The following is a 25,977-nucleotide window of genomic DNA, read 5'->3' on the forward strand; positions in this document are numbered from 1 at the left end:
CAGGGACTAAATCATCAACCAAAGAAAACGAATGGTGGGACTCATGGCTCTAGCTGCATATGTAGCAGGAAATGGCCTAGTCCATCATCAATGGGAGGAGAGGTCCTTGGTCCTGTGAAGGTTCTATGCCCCAGTATATGGGAATTCCAATGCCAAGAAGTGGGAATGGGTGGGTTGATGAGCAGGAGGAGGAGATAGGGGGTTTTGGATGGGAAGCTAGGGAATGGGATGACATTTGAAATGTAAATAAAGAAAATATCTCATATAAAAATAAAAAAAATGTTTCTATGACACTTTATATCTAGAGCAATGTAAGTCTATGTAAATGTAGATTTTATTCTCTTTATATTTCATTAATCATTTTATTCATTTACATTTCAAATGATATCCCCCTTCCAAGTGAGCTCTCCTCAAACCCCATATCCCATCTCCTCTTCCCCCCTTTCTTTCTATGAGGGTACTTCTCCAACCACTAACTCTGCCTCACCAATCTAGGATCCCCTATGCTGGAACTTCAAGCCTCCACAGGACCAACGGCCTCCCTCCTATTGACGTCAGATAAGACCATCCTCTGCTACATATGTATCTGTAGCCATGGCTCTCTCCATATATTCTTATGTTGGTGTATAATTCCTTGGGAGCTCTGGATAATCCAGTTAGTTGATACTGATCTTCTTATGGGGTTGCAATCCCCTTAAGTTACTTCAGTTCTTCCCCTAATTCTTCCATTGTGGTCCTCGGCTCAGTCTGATGGCTGGCTGTGAGTATCTGCATCTGTATTAGTTGAGTGCTGGTAGAACCTCTCAGTGAATAGCCATACCAGGCTCCTATCAGCAAGTGCTTCTTAGCATCAGCAATAGTGTGGGAGTTTGGTGTCTGCAGATGGGAAGAATCTGTAGGTGGGGTCATCTCTGGGTGGCCTTTCCTTCAGTCTCTGTTCCATTTTTTGTCCCTGTCTTTCCTTTGGACAGGGAACACTTCTTGGTAAAAATTTTTGAGATGTGTTGGTGGCCCCATCCCTCAACTGGGGTCCATGCCTATCTACTGGAGGTTATCACTACAGGTTGTATCTACTCTTTGTTTGGTATTTTGGGTAAAGTCATGCCATTGAGTCCTAGGAGCCTCTTGCTTCCTTGGAGTCTGGGACTTGCTAGTGGCTACCCCCACTTCCCCATCCCCCACTGCTCCATGTTTCTATTCAATTTCCTGACAATCTGTATTCTCCCCTGTTCCTTCCATTGACTGACTCAGCCCCATATTTTTCCTCCCCCTCTGCTCTCCTTCCCAGATCCCTCCTTCCCTCTACCTTCTGTGATTATTTTGTTCCCAATCTACCCTTTGATATTCCTTCTTCTTAATCTTCATATAGTTACAGGATTGTATCTTGGGTACTTTCAACTTTTGGGCTAATATCCATTTATCTATCAGTGAGTACATAACATGTACTTTTTTGTGTCTGGGTTATCTTGCTCAGGATGATATTTTCTAGTTCCATCCATCTCCCTGCAAATTTCATGAAGTCAATGTTAATAGCTGAGTAGTACTCCATTGTTTAAGTGTACCATATTTCTGTACCTATTCTTCCTTTTAGGGGCATCTGGATTGTTTCAAGCTTCTGGCAATTATAAATGAGGCTGATCTTTTGGGTATATGTCCAGTAGTAGTATAGCTGGATCTGTAGAATGAACTATTTCCAGTTTTCTGAAGAACCACCAGATTGATTTCCAAAGTGTTTTTACCAGCTTGCAATCCCACCAGCAATGGAGGAGTGTTCCTCTTTCTTCACATCCATGCCAGCATCTGCTGTCACATGAGTTTTTGTTCTTAGCCATTCTGGTAGAATCTCTGGGTTTTGTTTTTTGTTTTTTTTTGTTTTTTTGTTTGTTTGTTTTTCATTATATATTTTCTTTATTTACATTTCAAATTTTATCCCCTTTCCTAGTTTGCCCTCCAACCCCCTCCCATTCCATTCCCCCTCCTCCTGCTCACTAACCCACCCACTCCTGCTTCCCTGTCCTGACATTCCCCTACACTGGGGCATAAAGCCTATACAGGACCAAGGGCCTCTTCTCTCATTGATGTCCCAAAAGGCCATCCTCTGCTACATATGCTGCTGAAGCCTTGTGTCCCTCCTTGTGTGCTTTTTGGATGTTGTTTTAGTCCTTGGGAACTGTGAGGGGGGCATCTGCTTGGTTCATTTTTTTTTTCCTCCTATGGGGCTGCTAAACCCTTCAGTTCCTTGGGTCCTTCCGTTGGGGACCCTATGGTCAGTCTAATGGATGGCTGTGAGACTCCATTTCTGTATTTGTCAGGGACTGACAGAGCCTTTCAGGAGACAGCTTTATCAGGCTACTGTCAGAAAGCACTTGTTGGCATCCACAATAGTGTCTTGCCAGGGGCCAGCCCCAGTGTGTGTTGTTTCTTCTTTCTTGTCTGTTCTTCTTGGGGCACTTGAGGGTGAAGAACATAGGTGGAGGGTAAGAGAAATTTAAGGCTACTGTATAATAAAAGGTTTACTTATCTACGTCTAAGTTACTATGCTCTTGTAGCTGACCTGCCTTCTGTGATCCTCTGAGGCCAGAAACTGCAGTCTCTGGCACTTAGAACCTCATCCTAAAACAGCAGGAGATTAAGTAAAGTATTAATTGCTAGAGACTTTTCCCTATTGTCCTGGTGCCTCTTGCTTGTTTGACTAGGGGGAAGTTTGAAGCAATAAACTTCTATTGAACCAGGAGAAGAGAATAACACTTGCAGAAGGAAAAACTTTTACATAAGCAAATATGCATAATCTCACATAAATTCATATTCAGCTTCATTCATGCTCATTTATTCATTTTCATTCAAACCCAACTGGTCCCAGCTCACATGCATTCTCACACTTACACACACACACACACATACACACACACACAAACACACACACACACACATGTATACATTCTCACAATTACATAATTACACACACATACATACTTACATATGCATATGGAGCAAAAGACCAAGCACCACTGCAGAAAGAACTCAAGTCTTTCATTCTGAATGAAAAATGTGCTCCAATCTTTATTACATAGGGAAAGAAAAGGCTTTCACCTTTTTAATGCTAAATGAATCAAACCATGTTTGTAAGAAAAAAGTCTTTTAATAAGACTAAACCTACATTGTCCTTACCATGGGACCTGTTCTGTCCCTTTTTATGACCTTTGGTTAATTGTTTTACAACCTCTTGGAATGTGCTCTGAGTAGGAGAAAGTCTAGTTACTATCTAAGAGCAATTAACTGGTAACCCTTGAGAGACTGGCAGAGTTCTCATTGCAGCCTTGAGTATCAGAAAAGGACCAAATAGCAGTCCCATTATAAAAGAACTTAATAATCACAGCTATAATTTTAGGAATTCTTATAGGATCATCATTAAGACTTAAGTCATCTATCTGTCTATATAGCATCACTACAAGATAGTACATCCTCTTGGATCTGCAGAGATCTGCGCCAAAGGGTTGTGCTACTACTTAGTGATAGTTATATATGCTTAGTAATAACAGAAAAAATATATTAATAGCAGGAATCTTTTCTAAAATGAGCCCCTCACAGCCTTGCTTAATGAGGGCTCACCTGTCACTTCAGGATGATCATCTGCTAGTTACTTGCTTGTCCCATTATGGTTTCTGACAGTGTCTGGGTTTGTTAACTGTATATGGAATCGATCCCAAGGTGGATTACCTTTCCTTCAATTTCTGTTCCAAACTTTGTCTTTGTCAATCTTCTCCCATGGGTATTTTGTTCCTTCTTCCTGTGGTCTGTGAATTGTACCTTGGGTGTTCTGAGCTTTGGCCTAATATCCACTTATCAGTGTATGCATACCATGTGTGTTCTTCTGAGACTGGGTTACTTCACTCAGGATATTTTCTAGTTCCATCCATTTTCCTAAAAATTTCATGAAGTCATTGTTTTTAAAAGCTGAGCAGTACTCCATTGTGGAAATGTACCACATTTTCTGTATCCATTTCTCTGTTGAGGGACATCTGAGTTGTTTCCAGCTTCCAGCTATTATAAATAAGGCTGCTATGAACATAGTGGAGCATGTGTCCTTATTACATGTTGGAGCATATTCTGGATATATGCCCAGGAGTGGTGTAGCTGGGTCCTCAGGTAGTACTATGTCCAATTTTCTGAGGAACCACCAAACTGATTTCTAGAGTATTTGTACCAGCTTGCAATCCCAAATGCAATGGAGGAGTGTTCTTCTTTCTCCACCTTCTTGGCAGCATCTGCTGTCACCTGAGTTTGTGTTTTTAGCCATTCTGACTGGTATGAGATAAAAATCTCAGGGTTGTTTTGATTTGCATTTCCCTGATGACTAAGGATGATGGTCATTTCTTTAGATGATTCTCAGCCATTTGGTGTTCCTCAGTTGAGGTTTCTTTGTTTAGCTTAATCAGTTTGGCAGTTCCTCAGAAAATTCGACATAGTACTACCTTGGGGTCATTTTGATTTGCATTTCCCTGATGACTAAGGATGTTGAACATGTCTCTTTTTCTTCTTATTGTTCATATTTATTTATTCATTTAATTATTTATTACTAAACAACTTTACATTCTCTTCACTCTCCCCCTCACCCACCACACTCTTCCAAATTCCTTCTCTCATCTTACCTTTCCTTCTTCTTTGAGCAGGTGAGCCCATCCTGCGTTTTCCCTCTTCCTGAAACTTCAGGTATCTATGAAGCTAGGTGCATCCTCTCCAACTGAAATCAGAAAAGGCAGCCCAGATAGAACACAAACCCCTTATAGGCAACAGCTTTTGGGATAACCCCTGCTCCAGTTGTTCAGGAACCAAATAAAGACCAAGGTACACATACACTACATAGGTGCAGGGAGGCCTAGGTCCAGTTAGAGTATGTCTTGGGTTGGTGTTTCAGTCTCTGGGAGCCCCAATGGTCCAGGCTAGTTGATTCTCTTGGTCTTCTTGTGTCCCGGCCTGCCTCCAGGACAGTCGAACAGGGTCTGAAGAACCACCTGTGGAGGGAATGAAGGGCGAGAAACACGAGGACAGACAGCAAGTGTGATTGATCAAGCTGTCAAATTTTTTATTATTCCCAGGCAGGTTTTATGCCCAGAGAAGTAGGGTATGGGGAGGGGGAGGACACATATTCACTTTGTTTCTGGGAGAACGCACCTGTTCCCAAAAAGCAGGATTTTGGCTAGGTAAAATGTTCAGCAGGAGAAACGGAACAGAATGGGTTGCTAGATACCTGCCCACAAGATCTATAGATATTTGTTCTTAACTGGGGATAGTACTTTCCCATAGAGGCCTCAACTTTTCCCCACAGAAATCTCAACTAAGCTAGTATTTTTCCACTAAGGCCAAGACTTTGTAAGTAAGCACTTACAGCTGACAAGGCAGTTAACATTCAAACAGGGTCGCTCCCAACATTCTGGTAGAGTTCCTATCCCTTTAGGGATTGCAATCCTTTCTATTCTCCCTAAGAGTGCCCAAGCTCCATCCACTGTTTGGTTGAGGGGGTCTGTATCTCTATGAGTCAGTTGGTGAGTGGAGGGTCTCAGAGGACTGCCATGATAGACTTCTGTGTGCAAGCCATTAATAGTATTCAGTACCATTAGTAGTGTTCAGTGTTGGTACTTGTACTGTCCATGAGATCAGTTTCAAGTTGGACTTGCTATTGGTTGACTATTCCCTCAGTATATGCTCATCCTCAATCCCTGAATTTCTTATGGAGAGAACACATTTTGGGTTTAAAGTTTTATGGGAGGGATGGTATTCCTATTGCTTCTCCAGAGTTTCTGCCTGGCCACATAAGGCAGTCTACCAGGTATCCCTAATGATTTGAGTCACAGCTAAAAACACCTCTGATGATTCTTGGGCACTTCTCCTATCCCAGTTCTCCATTTTTCCTGAAGATGCCTCATCCCAGATTTACATTCATTCTCATTGCCATTTAGCCATCTCCATCTCCCTCCCCACACCTGCCCATAAATTTCTTTAAGTGCTTCTTAGTTATTCCAGATAACTCAGGTAAATTTTTTTGTTTAGCTCTTCACCCCATTTTTAATAGGGATATCTTTCTTGTTCTCTGGAGTGTAACTTCTTAAGTTCTTTGTATATTTTGGGTACTAGCCCTCTACCAGATGTAGGGGTGGTAAAGATGTTTTCTGAATCTGTGGCTCATGATTTTGTCCTATTGACAGTGTCCTTTGCCTTATAGATTTTTTTTAAAAATTTATGAATCCCAATATGTCAATTGTTGATCTTATAGCATGAGCTATTAGTGTTCTGTTCAGGAAATTATTCCCTATGCCAATATATTCAAGGTTCTTTCCCGCTTTCTCTTCTATTTGATTCAGTATATCTAGTTTTATGTGGAGGACCTTGATACACTTGGACTTGAGCATTGTACAAGGAGATAAGAATGGGTAGATTTGCACTCTTCTACATGCTGACCACCAGTAGAACCAGTAACATTTGTTGAAAATGTTGTCCTTTTTCATTGGATAGTTTTGGCTTCTTTGTCAAAAATCAAGTTAGCATAGGTGTTTGGATTTATTGGTGGGTCTTCAATTCTATTTTGTTGATCTACCTATCTGTCTCTGTACCAATACCATTTTTTATCACTATTGCTTTGTAGTACAGCTTTAGGTCTGGAATAGGGATTCCCCCAGAAATACTTTTATTGTTGAGAATGTTTTTCACTCTCCTGGATTGATTGGTTGATTGATTGACTTATTGATTAATTTTTGTAATTTCACATGAATTTGAGAATTGCTTTTCTACCTCTTTAAATAATTCTTTTGGAATTTTAATGGGTATTGCATTGAATCTGTAGATTGCTTTTGGTAACATGGCCATTTTTACTATGTTAATCCTATTGATCCATGACCATGGGAGATGTTTCCATCTTCTGATGGCTTCTTCTATTTCTTTCTTCAGAAACTTAAAGTTGTTGTTATACAGATCTTTCACTTGCTTGGTTAGTGTCACACCAATATATTTTATATTACTTGTGACTATTTTGAAGGGTGTAGCTTCCCTAATTACTGTCTCAGACCATTGATCCATGGAGTAGAGCAAGGATACTGATTTGTTTGAGTTAATTTTTAAGGGATTATTATTATTATTGGGTATTTATTTCATTTATATTTCCAGTGCTATCCCAAAAGTCCCCCCCACCCTCCCACACCAACTCCCCCACCCACCCACTCCCACCTCTTGGCCCTTGCGTTCCCCTGTACTGAGGCATATTTTATATGCAGCCAATTTGCGGAAGTTCTTTATTAGCTGTAGTAATTCTCTGATGGAATTTTTGGGTTTGCTTGTGTATAATATTATATAATCTACAAATAGTGATATCTTGACTTCCCCCTTTCCAATATATACCCCTTTGTGTGGGAACTAAAAAGGGGCCTGGGGAAAGAAAGAGGAGGGATTAGAAGATGGCCCATGTCCGGCCAGAGTCCTCCTATGCTCTGGGCAGGAAGACTAAACCCATCAGGTCCTGGCCCTTTTTTTTTTTTTTTTGGTTGGGAGACTCTTAATGATTGCTTCTATTTCTTTAGGGGTATAGGACTGTTTAGGTTATTAATCTGATCATGATTTAACTTTGATATCTAGTATCTGTCTATAAATTTGTCCATTTCATCCAGGTTTTCCAGTTTTGTTGAGTATAGCCTTTTGTAGAAGGATCTAATGGTATTTGGATTTCCTCAAGTTCTGTTGTTCTGTCTCCCTTTTCATTTCTGATTTTGTTAGTTAGGATGCTGTCCCAGTGCCCTCTAGTTAGTCTGGCTAAGGGATTATCTATCTTGTTGATTCTATCAAAGAACCAGATCCTGGTTGGGTTGATTCTTTGAATAGTTCTTTTTGTTTCCACTTGGTTGATTTCTACCATGAGTTTGATTATTTCCTGCAGTCTACTCCTCTTGGGTGAATTTGCTTCCTTTTATTCTAGAGCTTTTAGGCGTGCTGTCAAGCTGCTTGTGTATGCTCTTTCTGGTTTCTTTTAGGAGGCACTCAGAGCTCTGTGTTTTCTGCTTAGGACTGCTTTCATTCTGTCCCATAAATTTGGGTATTTTGTGTTTTTTTTTCATTAAAGTCTAAAAAAGTCTTTAATTTCTTTCTTTATTTCTTCCTTGAGAATATCATTGAGTAGAGTGTTCTGCTTCCATGTGAATGTTGGCTTTCTTTGTTTATGTTGTTATTGAAGTTCAGCCTTAGTCCATGGTGATATGATAAGATGCATGGGACAATTTCAATATTTTCCTATCTATTGAGACGTGTTTTGTGACCAACTATATGTTCAGTTTTGGAGAACATACCATGAGGTGCTGAGAAGAAATTATAACCTTTTGTTTTGGGATAAAATGTTTTGTAGATATCTGTTGAATGCATTTGTTTCATAACTTCTGTTAGTTTCTCTGTGTCTCTAGTTTCTTTTTCCAGAATCTGTCCATTGGTAAGAATGGGATGTTGAACTCTCCCACTATTATTGTGTGAGGCGCAGTGTGTGCTTTGAACTTTACTAACGTTTCTTTAATGAGTGTGGCTGCCCTTGCATTTGGAGCATAGATATTCAGAATTGAGTGTTCATCTTGGAAGATCTTACCTTTGAGTATGAAGTGCCCCTCCTTTTCTTTTTTGATAACTTTGGTTGGAAGTTGACTTTATTGATTTTTAGAATGCTACTCCAGCTTGTTTTTTTCGGACCATTTGCTTGGAAAAGTGTTTTCCAGACTTTCACTCTGAGGTACTGTCTGTCTTTATCCCTGTGGTGGGTTTCCTGTGAGCAGCAAAATGTTCTGGCCTGGTTGTGTTTCCAGTCTGTTAGTCTATGTCTTTTTTTGGAGGGGGGATTGAATCCATTGTCATTATAGATATTAAGAAAAAGTAATTGTTGCTTCTTGTTATATTTGTTCTTAGAGTTGTGATTCTGTTCCTGTGGCTGCCTTCTTTTAGGTGTGTTGAAGGATTACTTTCTTGTTTTTTCTAGGGCATAATTTCTGTCCTTGTATTGGAGTTTTCCAGTTATTATCTTTTTAATGGCTGGATTTGTGGAAAGATATTGTGTGAATTTGGTTTTGTTATGGAATACTTTGGTTTCTCCATCTATGGTAATTCAGAGTTTTTCTAGGTGTAGTAGCCTTGGCTGGCATTTGTGTTTTCTTAGGTTCTGTATAACATCTATCCAGGATCATCGGGCTTTCATAGTCTCTGGTGAGAAGTCTGGTGTAATTCTAGTAGGTCTGCTTTTATATGTTTCTTGACCTTTTTCGCTTACTGCTTTTAATAATCTAACTTTATTTAGTGCATTTGTTGTTCTGATTATTTTGTGTTGGAAGGAATTTCTTTTCTGGTCCAGTCTATTTGGAGTTCTGTAGGCTTCTTGTATGTTCATGTGCATCTCTTTCTTTAGGTTTGGAAAGTTTTCTTCTATAACTTTGTTGAAGATATTTGCTGGCCCTTTAAGTTGAAAATCTTCATACTCATCTACTCCTATTATCTGTAGGTTTGGTCTTCTCATTGTGTCCTGGATTTCCTGGATGTTTTCATTTAGAATCTTTTTGCATTTTTGCATTTTCTTTGATTGTTGTTTCGATGTTTTCTATGGAATCTTCTTTATCTGAGATTCTCTCTTCCATCTCTTGCATTCTGTTGATGATCCTCACATCTGTGGTTCCTGATTTCTTTCCTAGGTTTTCTATCTCCTGAGCTTTCTCCCATTGTGATTTCTTTATTGTTTCTACTTCCATTTTTAGATCTTGGATAGTTTTGTTCAATTCCATCACCTGTTTGGTAGTGTTTTCCTGTAACTCTCTAAGGGATTTTTGTGCCTTCTCTTTAAGGGCTTCTAGCTGTTTATCTGTGTTTTCCTGTATTTCCTTTTTAAAGTCCTCCATCATCATCATGAGAAGTAACTTTAGATCCATGTCTTGCTTTTCTCGTGTGATGGTGTATCCAGGACTTGCTATGGTGGGAGAATTTGGTTCTGATGATGCCAAGTAACCTTGGTTTCTGTTACTTATGTTCTTAAGCTTGCCTCCTTCCATCTGATTATCTTGTGCTTGCTGCCCTCAATATAGCTGATTGGAACCTGTCCTTCCTATAATTCCAGTTGATTCTGAACTCGTCAGAGTTCAGCTCTCTCTATGATCCTTTGATTTTTGGCTCCTGTGAACCTGAGATTCTGGGTGTGTCAGAGTTCTTGGCAGTCAAGCTTCCTCTGAGACCCTGAAATCCTGGTGGGACCAATCTCCTGTTATCCTGGGATCCTGCTATCCTAAGATCTTGCCCATGTTACAGTGCCTGGAAGTGGTGTCTCCTTTGAGGACCATGGAGCTGTCTGCTTTATTCTAAACCAAGGTAAACCAGTATTGATCAGAAGGAACCTGAGCCTCTGGTCAGGCAGGGCTCTAGTTTTTGTTCCTGCTGTCACAGGGCCATTACAATTGGTTTCGAACAGATGTTGTGTTCCACTGATCCTAAGATCATGTGGAGAGTCCTCTGCGGACTGTGGGAATGTCCACCAATTCATGCCCAATGTGAGCTGGTGCTGGTGCCAACCGTAAAGGACTTGTGTTGTGTTCATGTTTTCTATGGAATCTTTTGTACCTTAGATTCTCTCTTCCATCTCTTGTATTCTGTTGCTGATGCTCACATCTATGGTTCCTGATTTCTTTCCCAGGATTTCTATCCTCACAGTTGTCTCCCTTTGGGTTTTCTTTATTGTTTTTACTTCCATTTTTAGATCTTTGATGGTTTTGTTCAATTCCATAACCTGCTTTGTTGTGTTTTCCTGTAATTCTTTAAGGGATTTTTGTGTTTCCTCTTTAAGTACTTCTACTTATCAGTGTTTTCCTGTAATTCTTTAAGGGCTTCCACCTGTTTAGCACTGTTCTCCTGTATTTCTTTAAGTGAGTTATTAAAGCCCTTCTTAAAATCCTCTACCACCATCATGAGATATGATTTTAAATCGGAGTCTTGCTTTTTAGGTGTGTTGGGGAATCCAGGACTTGCTGTGGTGGGTGTACTGGGTTCTGATGTTGCCCAGTGGTCTTGGTTTCTGTTAGTAATATTCTTAAGTTTGCATTTTGCCATCTGGAAATCTCTGGTGTTAGGTATTCTAGCTGTCTCTGGCTGGAGCTTGTTCCTCCTATGATTCTGTTAGCCTCTGTCAGCACTCCTGGGAGTCCAACTCTCACCTGAGTCCCAGTGGTCAGAGCACTCTCTGCAGGCAAGCTCTCCTCTTGCAGGGAAGGTGTCCAGAAGTCTGGAGCTCTGTTTCACCTCCTGAGTCCTGGGGTCAGAGACCTCTCTCGAGGTAGACTCTCCTCTGGGAAAGAAGGTGCCCTTGGGTCTGGTCTGAGCTCAGCCTCCTGGCTGAGGGTGAAGGCCCAAAGGGACCCTGTCCAAGAAGCTCTGTTGCTTCTGCTGCCCACCTGCTCTAAAGTGATCCCAAGGTCTTGGGTGTGCTAGGGGACCTGCCAAGTGGAGAGTCCTCTGGGGACCTTGAACCCTCTGCCAGGTTTGCACTGAAGATGGCACGTGGCTGGCCCCAACCGGAAAGAATCCCAGCCTCTGATCGGGTGGGATCATTTGTCCATATTCCTTCTGGCACAGGACCCTTTGGGATTCTTTGGAACTGATGCTGTGTTCCAGTCACCAGTGATCCCAAGGTCCTGGGTGTGCTAAGGGTCCTGCTGCATGGAGAGTCCTCTGAGGACCTTGGCACCCTCTGCCAGGTCTGCGCAAAAGATCCCCAAACTGTCTTTATGGGTTATAAAATCTTGTACAAATTATAGAAATGCATGTTTAGAAACGTTTATATTTTTCTGGAAATTTGGTGAAAATGCTAATCAAGTTAATGATGACAGAAATTCTAAGAAGTTGTGAATCAAGAAGATAAATGTTCAAACTGGCTGGAAAGCCAGGTAATTCATATGAATAAATTACTACCTTTCAATTTTGATTTGTAAAAAAAAAAAAAAAAAAAAAAACACAAATTAATTTCAAAGTACATAATAGCTGGGAGCCAATCAAAATTTTTAAGATATGTAAAAATAGAAAGGATCAGGGCTTGGGAGTAAGCTCATTGGATCACAGTACATACTGTTCTATGGCCTGATTTTGAATCTTTAGATTTGATGCAAGGACTCAGAAGTCTACATGTAATTCCAGTAGGAAGGACTGTTGATGACGTCACAACAAAGTTTTGGATGTATTAGGCATTTAATATTGAATAAATATTTTTAAATAAATAAACATATAAACAAATACAAATAAATAGCAACATCTAATTAGAATGCAGCCTAAAATCTGATTAGATTAGAGCCAGAAGAATACCTTAACAGGGAATGATATTTATTTATTTTATTATATAGTTGTTACTGTTTTTGATCATCTATTTCTCATTTTTTAAATAAAATATAATGATTTCTCATGTTGGTTTATTTCATTAATTATATAAAATGCTTAAATGATTAATGACATGGAGAATAAATTTAATAATTTTTAGTATTATAATTATTAAGAATTAGTGAAAGCAGACTTGACATCAAATTACAGATGCTTGCAATGTACAAGTCTCAGGCAATTGAGAAGGTAGGAAAATTGAAGATAAGGAACAAAAGCTTTCCAAAGGACTACCAAATGTTTCAAGAATACATAATGATGTCTCTTGAAAAGGTTATCATTTGAATACCATCTAGGTAAAATATTGACAACTCAGGTTTTGGAGGAATATTCATATTACAGACATTCCTAATTTCAATGATCATCTATAGTGATAATGAGCAACAATGGAGTGAGATTGTCAGTATTTGATTTGTCTGTTTGCAAACTCAACTGTGATTACACTCAGTTGTGATTACACTCAATTGGTTAACTTATTGATACTTCCTTGACATTTTTTTCAGCATCATTTGTGACTGCAGATCACTAATCATTTATTTTCTGTCTCATTATATGTTTGCATTTGATTTGTCTGATTACTGCAGGTGGAAACAATAGGGGACGCATACTGTGTGGCATCAGGACTGCACAGGAAAAGCCTATGCCATGCAAAGCCCATTGCTCTGATGGCCTTAAAGATGATGGAGCTTTCAGAAGAAGTTCTGACTCCTGATGGAAAAGCAATTCAGGTAACCTCAACAAGCTGATGTAAAAATAAATACTCCTTTTAATGAACCTTTTTCTGGGGAAGGGTGGTTGGTATTCAGAAATTCCCTTCTGAATTCTACTTCTTATATTTAGTAAGTCTAGACAGGACAGGGAATGATTAATGTTAATTCATATGCTAGAGTGTTCAAAACAGGAAAAGTATGTGGGATAAAATTTACCATGAACTGTAGAAACAGTGCAAGGAGTTGACCAAGGAGAAGACCTTAATATCAGTGCATAAATTACTACATTAAAATGATTGGGAAGATAAAAATCTGAGATCTAGCCAAAGCAATAATAAAAAAGGGTCCAGTGTTCCTCATGAGGCTCTGGACCTCAGAGTTTTGTGACTTGTGATTTGTGTGTGTGTGTGTGTGTGTGTTGTAGAGTTTGCTTCTTAGAAACATATACCAAAGAAACATAAAAACAGCAACAGACTTACCATTTGGGTAATGCAATTTATTAGTAGTATTAATATTTTGTACAAATAAATGGCTCCCTGCAACATACAGGCAGTCTACAAGAGTGACTGAGTTAATCTGATTGCATTACTGCCAAAATCCAGTGAATAGTAACAGAATTGCTATTACCACATATCATTGACAAATAGATACATCATACTCAGAAAAATGCTTGAATTCAAGAAATAACTTTTAGAAAAGTTTGTTAACCACTAGTTTACTAGGGAAGAGAATGTTCACAAATGTGTATGTTTCTAATTCTTGGGTACTGTCAAATTAAGCACCCAAATAACTTTTCCATTTAAAATTCTTAAAGTGGTGGGTCGTTGCTTTGTTTTTAATTAATTTTATTCTTTTACCGTCCAGTACTTACTCCTTGGTCTGTCCTTCCACAGTTCCTCATCACATTCACTTTTTCACCCTGTCTCCAGAAGATGTCCCTCTACCATTCCAGGCCTCCCCACTGCCTTGGCCCTCAAGGCTTTTCTTGAGTGTCTTGGGTTTTCTTCCACTCAGGCCAGACCAGGGAGTTCTCTGCTTTATATGAATCCAGGGGCTCTGACCAGCTCCTGTTGTGAATTCTGTTAGCTCTACATCCCATTTTTGATTTGGTTGTTTTTTGTTTGTTTGTTTTTAGGTTAGTTTCTTTAGTTATTTTTATTTTGTATATTAGCCTACTATGGATGTGGCATTAGTAAAGACTCTTTCCCAATCTATAGGTTGCTGATAGGTCCTATTGATAGTGACCTTTACCTTACTTAAGCTTTCTAGTATTATGAGTCCCATTTATCAATTCTTGATCTTAGAGCCTGAGCCATTGGAGTTCTGTTTAGAAAATTCTCTCATCCCCACTCCATGCCAATGAGTTCGAGGCACTTACCCACTTTTTTTTTTTTAGATTCAGTGTACCTAGTTTTATGTGGAGGTCCTTGGACTTAAGCTTTGTACAAGGTGACAACTATGGATCTATTTTCATTTTTAGAAATACATACCTAATGCAAGTTAGACCAAAACCATATATTGAAGATGCTTTTTTTGTCTATTGTGTACATTTGGCATTTTTGTCAAAAATTAAGTGTCTATAAGTGAATAGATTTATTTCTGGGTCTTCAATTCTGTTCCATTTATCAACCTGTCTTTCTTTGTACCAATATTATGCAGTTTTTATCACTATTGCTGTGTAGTATATCTTGAGGTCAGGAACGACGATTCCTCCATATGCTTTTATTGTTAAGAATTGTTTCCAGTATTTTAGATAATCTTACTTCCTTTTTTTCAATGTGTATCCCCTTGATCTCCTTTTGTTGTCTTATTGCTCTGGCTAGAAGTTTGAGTACTATATGGTATAGATACAGGAAGAGTGGGCAGCCTTATGTTGTCCATGATTTTAGTGGGATTGTTTCAAGAATCTCTTCATTTGTTTTGATATTGGCTATTGGCTTGTTGCATAATGCTTTTATTATATTTAGATATGGGCCTTGAGTTCCCAGTCTCTCCAATTCTTTTAACATGATGGAATATTGTACTTTATCAAATGCTTTTTCAGCACCTACTATGATGATGATGTGATTCTTTTCTTTCAGTTTGCTTATATAATTTATTTTTGCATATTAACCAACCTTGCATCCTGGGATGAAGCCTATTTGATTGTAGTGAATGATTCTGTTGATGTATTCTTGGATTCAGCTTCCTAGAATTTTATTGGGTATATTTATAAGTGAAATTGCTCTGAAGTTCTCTTTCTTTGTTGAGTCTGTGTGGTTTGGGTATCAGAGTAATTGTGGCTTCATAGAATGAATTAGGTAAGGTTTGTTCTGTTTTTATTTTATGGAATAGTTTAAGAAGTGTTATTTGCCCTTCTTTGAATGCTTGGCAGAATTCTGCACTAAAGTCGTCTGACCCTGGGCTTTTTCTGGTTAGGAGGATTTTAATGAGTTCTTCTATTTCCTTAGTGAATATTGGATTGTTTACCTACTCTTGGTGTAACTTTGGTATGTAGTATCTGTATAGAAAAATCATCTATTTCATCTAGATTTTTCCAGTTTTGTTGAGTATAGGCTTTTGTAGTGGGATCTGATGATTTTTAGAATTTCTTCATTTTCTGTTGTTGATTTTTCTCAAAGAACCAGCTTTTCATTTTGTTGATTCTTTGTATAATTCTCTTTGTTTATATTTGGTTGATTTCTGCCCTGAGTTTGACTATTTCCTGCCATTTACTCCTCTTTGCTGTTTGTTAGTTTTGTTTTGGGGCTTTCAGGTGTGTTGTTAAGTTGCTAGCGTAGGGGCACTGATTTTATTGTGTCCCATAAGTTTGGGTATGCTATCTCATCATTTTTATTGAATTCCAGGAAGTTGTTAATTTCTTCCCTGACCAAGTTATCATTGAGGAGAGAGTTCAGTTTTCATGGATATGTTGGTTTTTTGTTTTTGTTCTTGTTGAAGTGTAGCCTTAGTGTGTATGGATCTGATAGGATGCATTGGATTATTTCTGTACTTTTCTATCATTTGAGGCTTCTTTTGTGTCTGGTTATATGGTCAGTTTTGGAGAAGGTTCCATAAGGTGCTGAGAAGAAGGTATAATCCTTTGTTTTAGGGTTAAATATTCTGTATATATCTGTTAAATCTTTTTGGTTCATAACCTCCATTAGTTTCACTGTGTCTCTGTTTAGTTTTTATTTCAAAGACCTGTCCATTGATGGGATGTTGAAGTTTCCCACTATTACTTTGCAGAGTTAAATGAGTGTTTTGAGTGTTACTAAAGTTTTTTATGAATGTGGGCACCCTTGCATTTGGGGCATAGATGTTCATAATTCAGACTTTCTCTTAATGGCTTTTTTCTTTGATGAATATTATGTGTCCTTCCCCATCTCACTTGATAACTTTCGGTTGAAAGTATATTTTATTGAATATTAGGATGGCAACTCCAGCTTGCTTTTGGACTTCTGGCTTGGAAGACATTTCCCAGGCTTTTACTATGATGTGTTGCTTGTGTGTTTTTTTTATGTGCACTAATATGCTGGATCTTCTTTGCATTTCTAGTCTGTTAGCTTAAGTGTTTTTTGGGGGGGAACTGAGTCTGCTTATATTGAGAGATGTAAAAAACAGTTGATTGTATTCCCTGTTAAGTTTTATATTTGTAGGTGCTGCTATGTGTATGTAGTTTTGTTGTGAAATGACTAATTTTCTTTCCTTTCTTGTAGATACCTTCCGTGTGTTGGAGCTTTCCTTCTAGAATTCTCTATAGGGCTTGATTAGTAGATAGACATTGTTTAAATTTGGTTTTGTCCTGGAATATTTTGGTTTTTCCATCTATGCTGAGAGTTTTGCTGTGTATAGTAAACTGGGCTGGCATTTGTGCTCACTTAGGGACTGCATGACCTCTCTGTAGGCTCTTCTGACTTCTAGGATCTCTTGTTGAGAAGTCTGGTGTATTTCTGAGAACTCTGCTTCATATATTACTTGGTCTTTTTCCCTTACAGCTTTTAATTTTCTTTTTTTTTTTCTTCTGTTCATTTAGTCTTTTGATTATTATGTGAAAGGACAATTTTCTTTTCTGGTCTAATTTATTTGATATTCTGTCAGCTTCTTTTACATTTATGCTCAACTCTTTCTTTAGGTTGCAGAAGTTTTCTTCTATGATTTTGTTGAAGACATTTTTTGGGCCCTTTTTGCTGAAAATATTTGCTCTCTTTGATTCTTATTATGCTTAGATTTGGTCTTTTAATTTTTTCCTGGAGTTCCCTGATGTTTTGGGTTAGGTGTTTTTTATGTTTTGAATTTCTTTTTAATTTGACCATTGTGTCCATATCTTCTAGGGTATCTTCTATGCGTGAGATTCTCTCTTCTATCTCTTGTATTCTGGTGCTGATGCTTGCATCTGTAGTTCATGATCTCTTTCCAATGTTTTCCATTTCCAATGTTCCCTTCATTTGTTTTTTATTTATTGCTTCTACTTCTATTTTTGGATCTTGAACTGTTTTGTTCTATTTATTCACCTATTTTATTGTGTTTTCCTGCATTTGTTTAAAGGATTTATTTGTTTTTTCTTTAAGGGTTTCTTACTTGTTTACCTGTACTTTCTGTATTTCTTTAAGTGAGTTATTTGAACTCTCCTTAAAGGACTTAATGTCTTCATGAGAAACAACGTGGTTTTCAGGTGTATTCAAGGCTTGCTGTGTTGGGAGAACTGGGTTCTGATGATGTTGAAATATATTGGCTTCTCTTGCTTATGGTCTTGTCCCTTCCTTTCCCATCTGGTTATCTCTGGTGTTAGCTGGCTGCCTGGGTGTCTCTTTCTGGAGCCTGTCTCCTGTGTCCCTGGGTTGTTGTAGGTCTCCCAGGAGGCCCGTGCCCCTGGCTGTAGTAGGCCTCCTGGTTAGCCTCCAGGCTTTTGGAGTCTCAGAGAAGCAGTCAAGCTGTTGCCCTGAGTTCATCTGTTCTCCTGGGAGGACTCAAGACTGCAGGGTTCTTCAGAGGAACTGTCAGTCTGATGATCTGCTCCAGTGGAAGGCACAGATCAGAAATGGGGTTGGATTTCTGGGGCCGAATGGGTCCCAAATTTGCTGTGCTCCTCAAGGGTCCCAGCTGCTACAGTTGATTGGGAGAGTCCCTCACCTGTTGCCCTGCATGCAGCAGAATTCCTGAGAGGCCTTTAGACTGTAGGGTCTTCAGTGGAGCAGTGAAGTTGATAATCCCATGAAATGTTATTTATAACAGCATGACAACCACACCAGTATTTACACCACTGAAGATAATTTCTCTCCCTCTCTTCAAATCCATTAACTTGTAAATTCTCAGAGAGACATGGACCTTTTAAGTTTCTGAACTCTTCATGATAGGATGGTGATGGGCTTAATCCTATGTAGATATTGTTTAGGTAATAACAGCTGCTGTGGATTCCAGAGTTCAATGTGGATGTCACATCCTGGAGACAACATTCAATAGTAGTCTGTTTCATCCTCCAAATCTTACAATCTTTCTGTGTGTTCTCTTACTACATTCTCTGAATCTTGGGAGATGGCTGGGATGATGTCCTATTCATTGTTAAGACCTCAACAATCACTTATTATCATTAATTTGACCACTGACATGAGACCCTGTGTACCAGAGGCTTTCCATGGAGATCTCTGGACTGGCCTGGTGCGAGAGTTCTGGTGAAGGGATGTGAGTGTGGGCAGGGAGAGGTGGTTACTTCCACTCCTTCTGCTGCTGCAGTTGGCACCACCTCCATCTCTGCCATGCCTCCAGGTTACTCTGTTACTGCAGCTACTGCGGTTACTACGGTTACTACGCTGAACTGAGTCTGGATGGGCTGGACTGACTAAAGCCGACTAGCCAGTGAGGAGTGCAGTGGAGCTTCAGGAGGCTTATTGGGAGAGTAGACCTCTTCCCAAACGTTACAGTTCTTTGGATAGAAGGCTCGGACGACAGAGTAGTTCTCGAACACTTTTAATCCTTCCAGATAGGATTCTTATATACAGTTTGGGGGTGGGTAAGGGTCTCACAACAGGTACTTCTCATTGGTTTGGACTGAGAGGTTTGGGGAAACCTTATTTGCATGTGGGAAGGCTTGGTACTGTTTCTAAGTGACTGATGGCCACATACATTTCTGCAGGGTTGGGGGGGGGTAGAAGACTGTGGGAGGTTGTAGCTACATGACAGGAGCTAGGGACCTAGGAGGCATGGGTAAACACCTGCTGTTCCATGCAGGTGGAAGTCACCACCCATCAGGTCACCTGGGTTCCAGACCTTTGCTCAACAGGGGATCAGGTTGACTGTGCATATCCCATTGCCCCACAGTTATTCAGTTATCTCTGCAGTTACTGTCTTTCATTTGCAAAGACAAGTTTCTTTAACAAAAGTTGATAGCAACATCTTGTTAGTGATAAACATAATGACTTAGAAGAAAACTTGATGAGCACATCATATCTATTTAACAAAAGAACCATAGATGCTTTCCCACTATGGTGTAAGATCTCCCTAGACATATAGGCTTTTGACCAGCTTTATAGTATCAGATATGAGTAACTTCCTATGTAGCCAATTTCAATTCTAATCAGAAAGTAGTTGACTACCCCTATAACAAACATGACTATTATGTTCATGGATATATATTTCCTAGATGTGGTGTAAAAAATAAAAGCTTCTACCTCAATTCCAGATTGATTTCTCTATCAAATAACCAGAATATGTGGAATGTTAACCTATCTAGTTCTTAGAGACAACCAAGTATAGTGATGACATTGGTTTGGGGTCTCAGAGGACTCTGTGCTCAATAACTCATAGAGAGATAGCAAGCTGCTGCCACTCTAATTTTCATTTATTAAGCTGTACTTCTAGGGACAACATTATCCACCATTCCAGAGTACTTCTGTATAACTTCAGTATTTACAATAACCACAAACAAAGCTTGAAAGATATTTTAATCAGTCACTTAGCAAGCATTTACTGGATTTCTCTAATATGCAAAAGTGTAAAATTGAGTTATAGACCAAACTGCTTGTTTGCCAAATACTAATCTGCCATTTCCTTTATTTTCCAGTTTTGGGCTGGTAATTTAAAATCCTATCTACACAATACTAAAACATCTGGTCACTTAATTCTATTCAGTTAAAAAAACACTAAATTTCTTCACAGTCGTTGGCTCTTCACAGTTGTCAGCTTTTGATAGAGGCATGGAAAATGAGCCACTTATCTTTAAGGGGCTGAAAAACGGGAGTTTAACCATGCTCCAATGAGTGTATGGACAACATAAATTGTATGTGATGTATTCCATGGGGGAAGGGGGAGTAATGGAAAGTGAGTGTGCTCCGGATGCATTGTATGACATTTCCAAATAGTAAATTGAAATATTATGTTGGGATAAAAATTGAATCAGCCACACAAATGTTCAAGCTCCAGTATTCCATTCAACTTGTTTTGTTTAATTAATTAGTTGATGGAAAAGCTGTGCCAAATAATGGATATCCCATATTCATTTGTTTTAACAATGCAGACATGGAAAGAAAGAAAGAAACAAACAAACAACAACAAAACACATTCTGTTTCTTCTACCTTTACATATGTTTCCTGCCACAGGCTTCAGATCAATCTCTTCCCTTTAGTCTGTGTGTGTCGTTCATTCTGTGTTTGCTACTCCCATTAGTAACACTATACTAGGCTTCTTAAAGTACCTTTTCTTTGCTATACTTTTATTTTCTTTAATGAATTTCATTAAAATGGTACTAATTTTTTAGCAATTGATAAAAAACTACTCATAAAACTTGTACTATTAAAAGTCAAGACAGAAAACTATTCATATTGGTCAGTTTAGAAGTATACATTTTTAATTTTTATCTGTGCAGTTTTACATTTCTTTATATTGCCTTAATGTGTCCATGGATTACTGTTAATTATTTATTTAGTTTATTATCTGTAGAATTTACATTACTGTAAATTCTTGTAGATCACACTTACTTCTCACTTTTGCAGGTTCTTAAAATTAAAGTGACTTAAACATTTTAAGTGAAGCAGCATAATGTTTCACTTATATGATAAATTAGTAATTAATGAGCAGCAGATAATTCCTATAAAATCACAGACAAAACAGTTTTCAACATATGACATACTAGAAGCATCAAATCTTTTGACAATATCATTATATAAAATATTTTGGTCATGAAAAAGAGTTGTTTTTTACAACCATGACCACAAAACAAAACTTCGACAGAAATTTCTACAAGTGAGCTTTCTGATTCACAAGTAATGACTGTGAAATATAAATAGAAAGTAATTGGCACCAATTAGCTTCCAGACAAATTCAATTGGAATTGTAATAAATCAAAATGAGTTTAATAATAGGTATTGAAAATAGATCAGATGACTTGGAAATAGATTAAGCTGACTTGAAAGTGTTTAGTCTAGAAAACAATGACTTTTACCCCAACACTGGTAACGTTGTGTGTGTGTGTGTGTGTGTGTACGTGTGTACGTACATATATATTCAATAAAATTGAATTTGCCATTGACTATAAAAATAAAGAATTTTGTTAAGTTGCTTTTATATTGATGATCATTATATCTTTTTCAGAGTACTTTATTTTTTTAAACTAACATTACATCTTTTGGGGGGCCTTTTAGTACCTTTCCTGTGCTTTGGTTTGAATACCAATATAGTCACATTTTTTTGCCACAACATTTTCTAAATGTTTAAGTGAGTAATTTGGCTTAAGTACCTGTATTAATTAGTGGTGTACTGCATTGCATAGCTCTTATATTTCTCATATGATTCTTTTTCTAAAATTACAAAATCTGAATTGTGTCCTTTTGAAAATTTGAAACATGTTTGTATGCATTTTTTGCCTTTAATATGTGAGAAAAAATGAACAACTTTGCTATCAAAAGTATAATGAGATAGAATTGATACTGTGTCAATATTTTGAAATTATGATATATTGTAGTGCTCATATTCCTGCAGTGGGAGATATTGTACTATATTCTTTTTGCTGTAACCAAATATTTCACAAGAAGCAAGTTATAGAGAAAGGCATTTATTTTGGTTTGCAATTCTATAGGAAAGTGTCCACGATAGTGTAGAAGGCATAGTATCAAATCTATAAGCCAGAGGTTCAGGTTGTGGCCATAGTCATGAAGTACAGAAAAATGAATGCTGGTGCTGTTTGCTTTCTCCTTTTTATTCAGTCCAGGACAACTGTCCAATGGATGGTATCGTAGAATGTCTTTCTGATTCTATTCAAAATGACAATAAAGATTATCAATATTTTTTTGTTTTCCCTTTAACTTGTTAGTAGAAAAATGCATAACCTGTAGATTAAAGGTCATACCAGATTTTCAAGGTGCACAATCTATAAGAGGCATAAGCATGACATATCAGTAAGTAAATAATTTGGATGAAACTTTGCTTTTTAACATTGATTTTTAAGGACTGTTTATGTCTTTAGACATCTGATAAAAAATAACTAATGCCTGTTTAAGTTGGAAAAACTATCAGTGTGTTCCAGTAAATTTCTATACTAATGTTCATTGCTGCCTCAGGCAAATATTTCTATCCAATGATGGCATTGTTCACATGGCCATTTCAAGCCAAATTCTATACCCAAATTCCTCAGATTTCTGATTTGCTACTGCTTGTAAAACCCATGGGCATGGTTGAAATTTGATGGTGAATTCAATATTCTAGCTATATGGAACAGGGACCAAAACTCTTGTTTCTTTCCTGGTAGATTAATTTATCCAAAGTGGAACCAAAATTAATTCACAAAAGGACAATTGAATAGTAGTTCAGCTAATTCATTTGTGTATAACTAGCAATAAAAACCTTTCTTAAGTTGTACTATTTGGAGGACACCTTTTTAGGCAATAAAGAATAATAATTTTTTAGTATATAGAATAATAATTTTTAGGCAATAAAGAATAATAAAGAAAAATATTTAAATACAGGATTTTGATATCTACCTATGCCACAGAAGGCTATAGTCCTTCTGTATATACATGCTCCACCCCCATTCCACTGCCCATGTCTCTTGTGGATCCCATAGATGATGCCCATCCAACCACTCTCCCCCAACTCACTCACTATATTTCAGCCTCATATGCCAGTAGGCATGTCTTGCTAACCTACAGGACATGTCTAACAGAAAACCTGGGAGACTGACTACTGACCTTCTCTTCACCTGTTAGCCTAGATCCAATCTACTAGTCTTATGCCCAGCTTTCCAGAAGAACATCTATGACAGCCTTCTCTGCTTGCCCTCCATTCCTATCTCTTGTGGTTCCCATAGAGCTTCCCTTTCTGTCTTTCCTCCCCAATCTCATTCCTTTGTCTCAGTCCTCAACCCAATCAGGCATGCCCTGTTAACTGAAAGGTTGCTCCTGCAAGGGAAACAAACAGGTTGATGCACACCTGAAGGATTTCTGCTCCCCTAGATCCAATACCTCAGTCTCATTCCCAGTCCTGTAGAAAATAAATTTCCTCCTCTCTTTTCTCTAAGATCTTCATCCCCAATGGACCACAAAATTTTTCCCCAACTCACTTTCCCCCAATTCATCATATGAAAATACAACCTATCCATTTGCTGCATCCAAGAACACACATCAAAATCAAGGTAAAGGTTGGAAAAAATATATCAAGCAAATGGACCTAAGAAACAAGCTAGTGTAGCTATTTTAATGTCTAACAAAATGTATTTCAAACCAAAACTAATCAGAAGAGATAGGGAAGAACACTATATACTCATCAAAGGAAAAATTACCAAGATGGAACTTTAATTCTTAACATCTATACCTCAAACACAAAGGCACCCAAGTTTGAAAAGAAGAAAAAGAAACAATACTATTGCAGTATTTGACTCTCACTGATAGTTGAAGACTACTCTCACAAACAGGTATACCATTCAGACAAAAACAAAGAAATCCTAGAGCTAACTGAAGTTATGGAAGCAAATTGACCTAAAAAATATTTATAGAACATTTGACCGAAACACAAAAGTATATTCATTTTCTGTTCAATACCTCATGTAAACTAATACAGATATCTATATCTTGGAACACAGGTATTTTAAACATCAAGAATTATTGTTCTGTTCTTAGAGTTACCACTTTAGCTGTTTCATTTTAATTTTCCTCGAAACTATTAATGTGTTCCTCAGAGAAATTGTATTGCTTATACCACCTACAAACCACTTATCATGTATATTTAGCCCTTTGGACAAAGCTGCTAATGAATTCCTTCTTTTGATCTTTGTTATTTGTATTGCTAGGCTCTGGTTAGCCTTGAAATGGGTAGAAGGAAACAAAAATAAGTACGTTCAGGATTGCCATGCCTGTTTTCCCTTATATCTGAGAAAATAATAATGGACTTTGAAAATAGTGGTGTGATAAGGATGTAGGTCTGTTGTTAGAGAGCTTTCTTAGCATACAGAAAGCCCTGAATTTCATCCTTATAAGTGCATAAATGCAGTGTTCTGATGCATACCTGTAGTCTGTGTGATTCCCTCATGAGGTAGATAGAAGTACACTAGAAGTTCAAGGTCATTCTCAGCAACATAGACAATTAAAGGGTTGTCTGCCCTGTGTAATTTTGTTTCAAAAAACAAAAGCAAAAAGCAGAAAACAAAACAAAAATACTAAGTCGATTAAGATTATGGTACATCTACAGAAGTGATTTTTCTCTATCTGTTATTTATTCATGTCAATAACATTACTTAGCATAATACAGTTTTGTGTGTCCTCTCTGAATGTCAAGTTATAAATACTATTCATAAGTCTTAATATATTCTAATGGGATAAAATGTGACCAGTGAAAAAATCCATGCTTATACAAATGTCATTTTAATTTTAGTAAATTGCTGTGAATCCATGAAGTACCACCTCCCAGAAAACCACTCAAAGCCAGTCATCTGAATGCGTTCTGGAATTTCTTTAATTATTACTCCTTGATCTTCTGCTTTTCTTGTTCTGCTAGTCACCTGGATTACTGTGATGTTGAAAGCTCTTCACTGTCTCATAAAAATGGTGGCTGCAAGTCTGAAAGCAAGGAGATGGCATGAGCGTGCTTTCTTTAGAGATTATTGGAAATGATTGTTCTAGACTTTCTAGTTCTGTCGTTTGGTCAGCATCACCACAATAGTAATGTCATTTTCCCTGTATGTGTGCCTACTATTTGTAAGAGTTGTAATGGCTAAGCAGGCTATCAAGAATTAAAATTACTTTATATATATTGGATGTTAGTCCCCTATCCAATTTGGGATAGGTAAAGATCCTTTCCCAATCTGTTGATGGCCTTTTTATCTTATTGACGGTGTCTTTTGCCTTGCAGAAGCTTTGCAATTTTATGAGGTCCCATTTATCGATTCTGGATCTTACAGCACAAGCCAGTGCTGTTCTGTTCAGGAATTTTTCCCCTGTACCCATATCTTCGAGGCTTTTCCCTACTTTCTCCTCTATAAGCTTCAGTGTCTCTGGTTTTATGTGGAGTTCCTTAATCCACTTAGATTTGACCTTAGTACAAGGAGATAGAAATGGATCAATTCGCATTTTTCTACATGATAACCGCCAGTTGTGCCAGCACCATTTGTTGAAAATGCTGTCTTTTTTCCACTGGATGGTTTTAGCTCCCTTGTCAAAGATCAAGTGACCATAGGTGTGTGGGTTCATCTCTGGGTCTTCAATTTTGTTCTATTGGTCTACTTGTCTGTCACTATACCAATACCATGCAGTTTTTTTCACAATTGCTCTGTAGTACAGCTTTAGGTCTGGAATGGTGATCTCAAGAAGGTGGACTCCAGAAAATCAAATAACCCCATTAAAAAATGGGGCTCAGAGCTGAACAAAGAATTCTCACCTGAGGAATACC

At 38.0% G+C, this 25,977-nt stretch overlaps 1 protein-coding gene across 2 annotated transcripts in view; it reads left to right on the forward strand.

Moving 5' to 3' along the window:
• Gucy1a2 (guanylate cyclase 1 soluble subunit alpha 2) overlaps nucleotides 1-25,977 on the forward strand; it is a 303,087-nt gene that overhangs the window by 176,313 nt on the left and 100,797 nt on the right. For both annotated transcript variants that reach the window (XM_085844383.1, XM_085844384.1), the window contains one exon: nucleotides 13,002-13,145. In XM_085844383.1, the coding sequence (XP_085700509.1) occupies nucleotides 13,002-13,145 (144 nt within the window). The remainder of the gene's footprint in view (nucleotides 1-13,001; nucleotides 13,146-25,977) is intronic.

This window comes from Mus caroli, unplaced genomic scaffold, assembly GCF_978045245.1.
Source record: "Mus caroli unplaced genomic scaffold, Mus_caroli_1 scaffold_11, whole genome shotgun sequence".
Taxonomy (NCBI): Eukaryota; Metazoa; Chordata; class Mammalia; order Rodentia; family Muridae; genus Mus; species Mus caroli.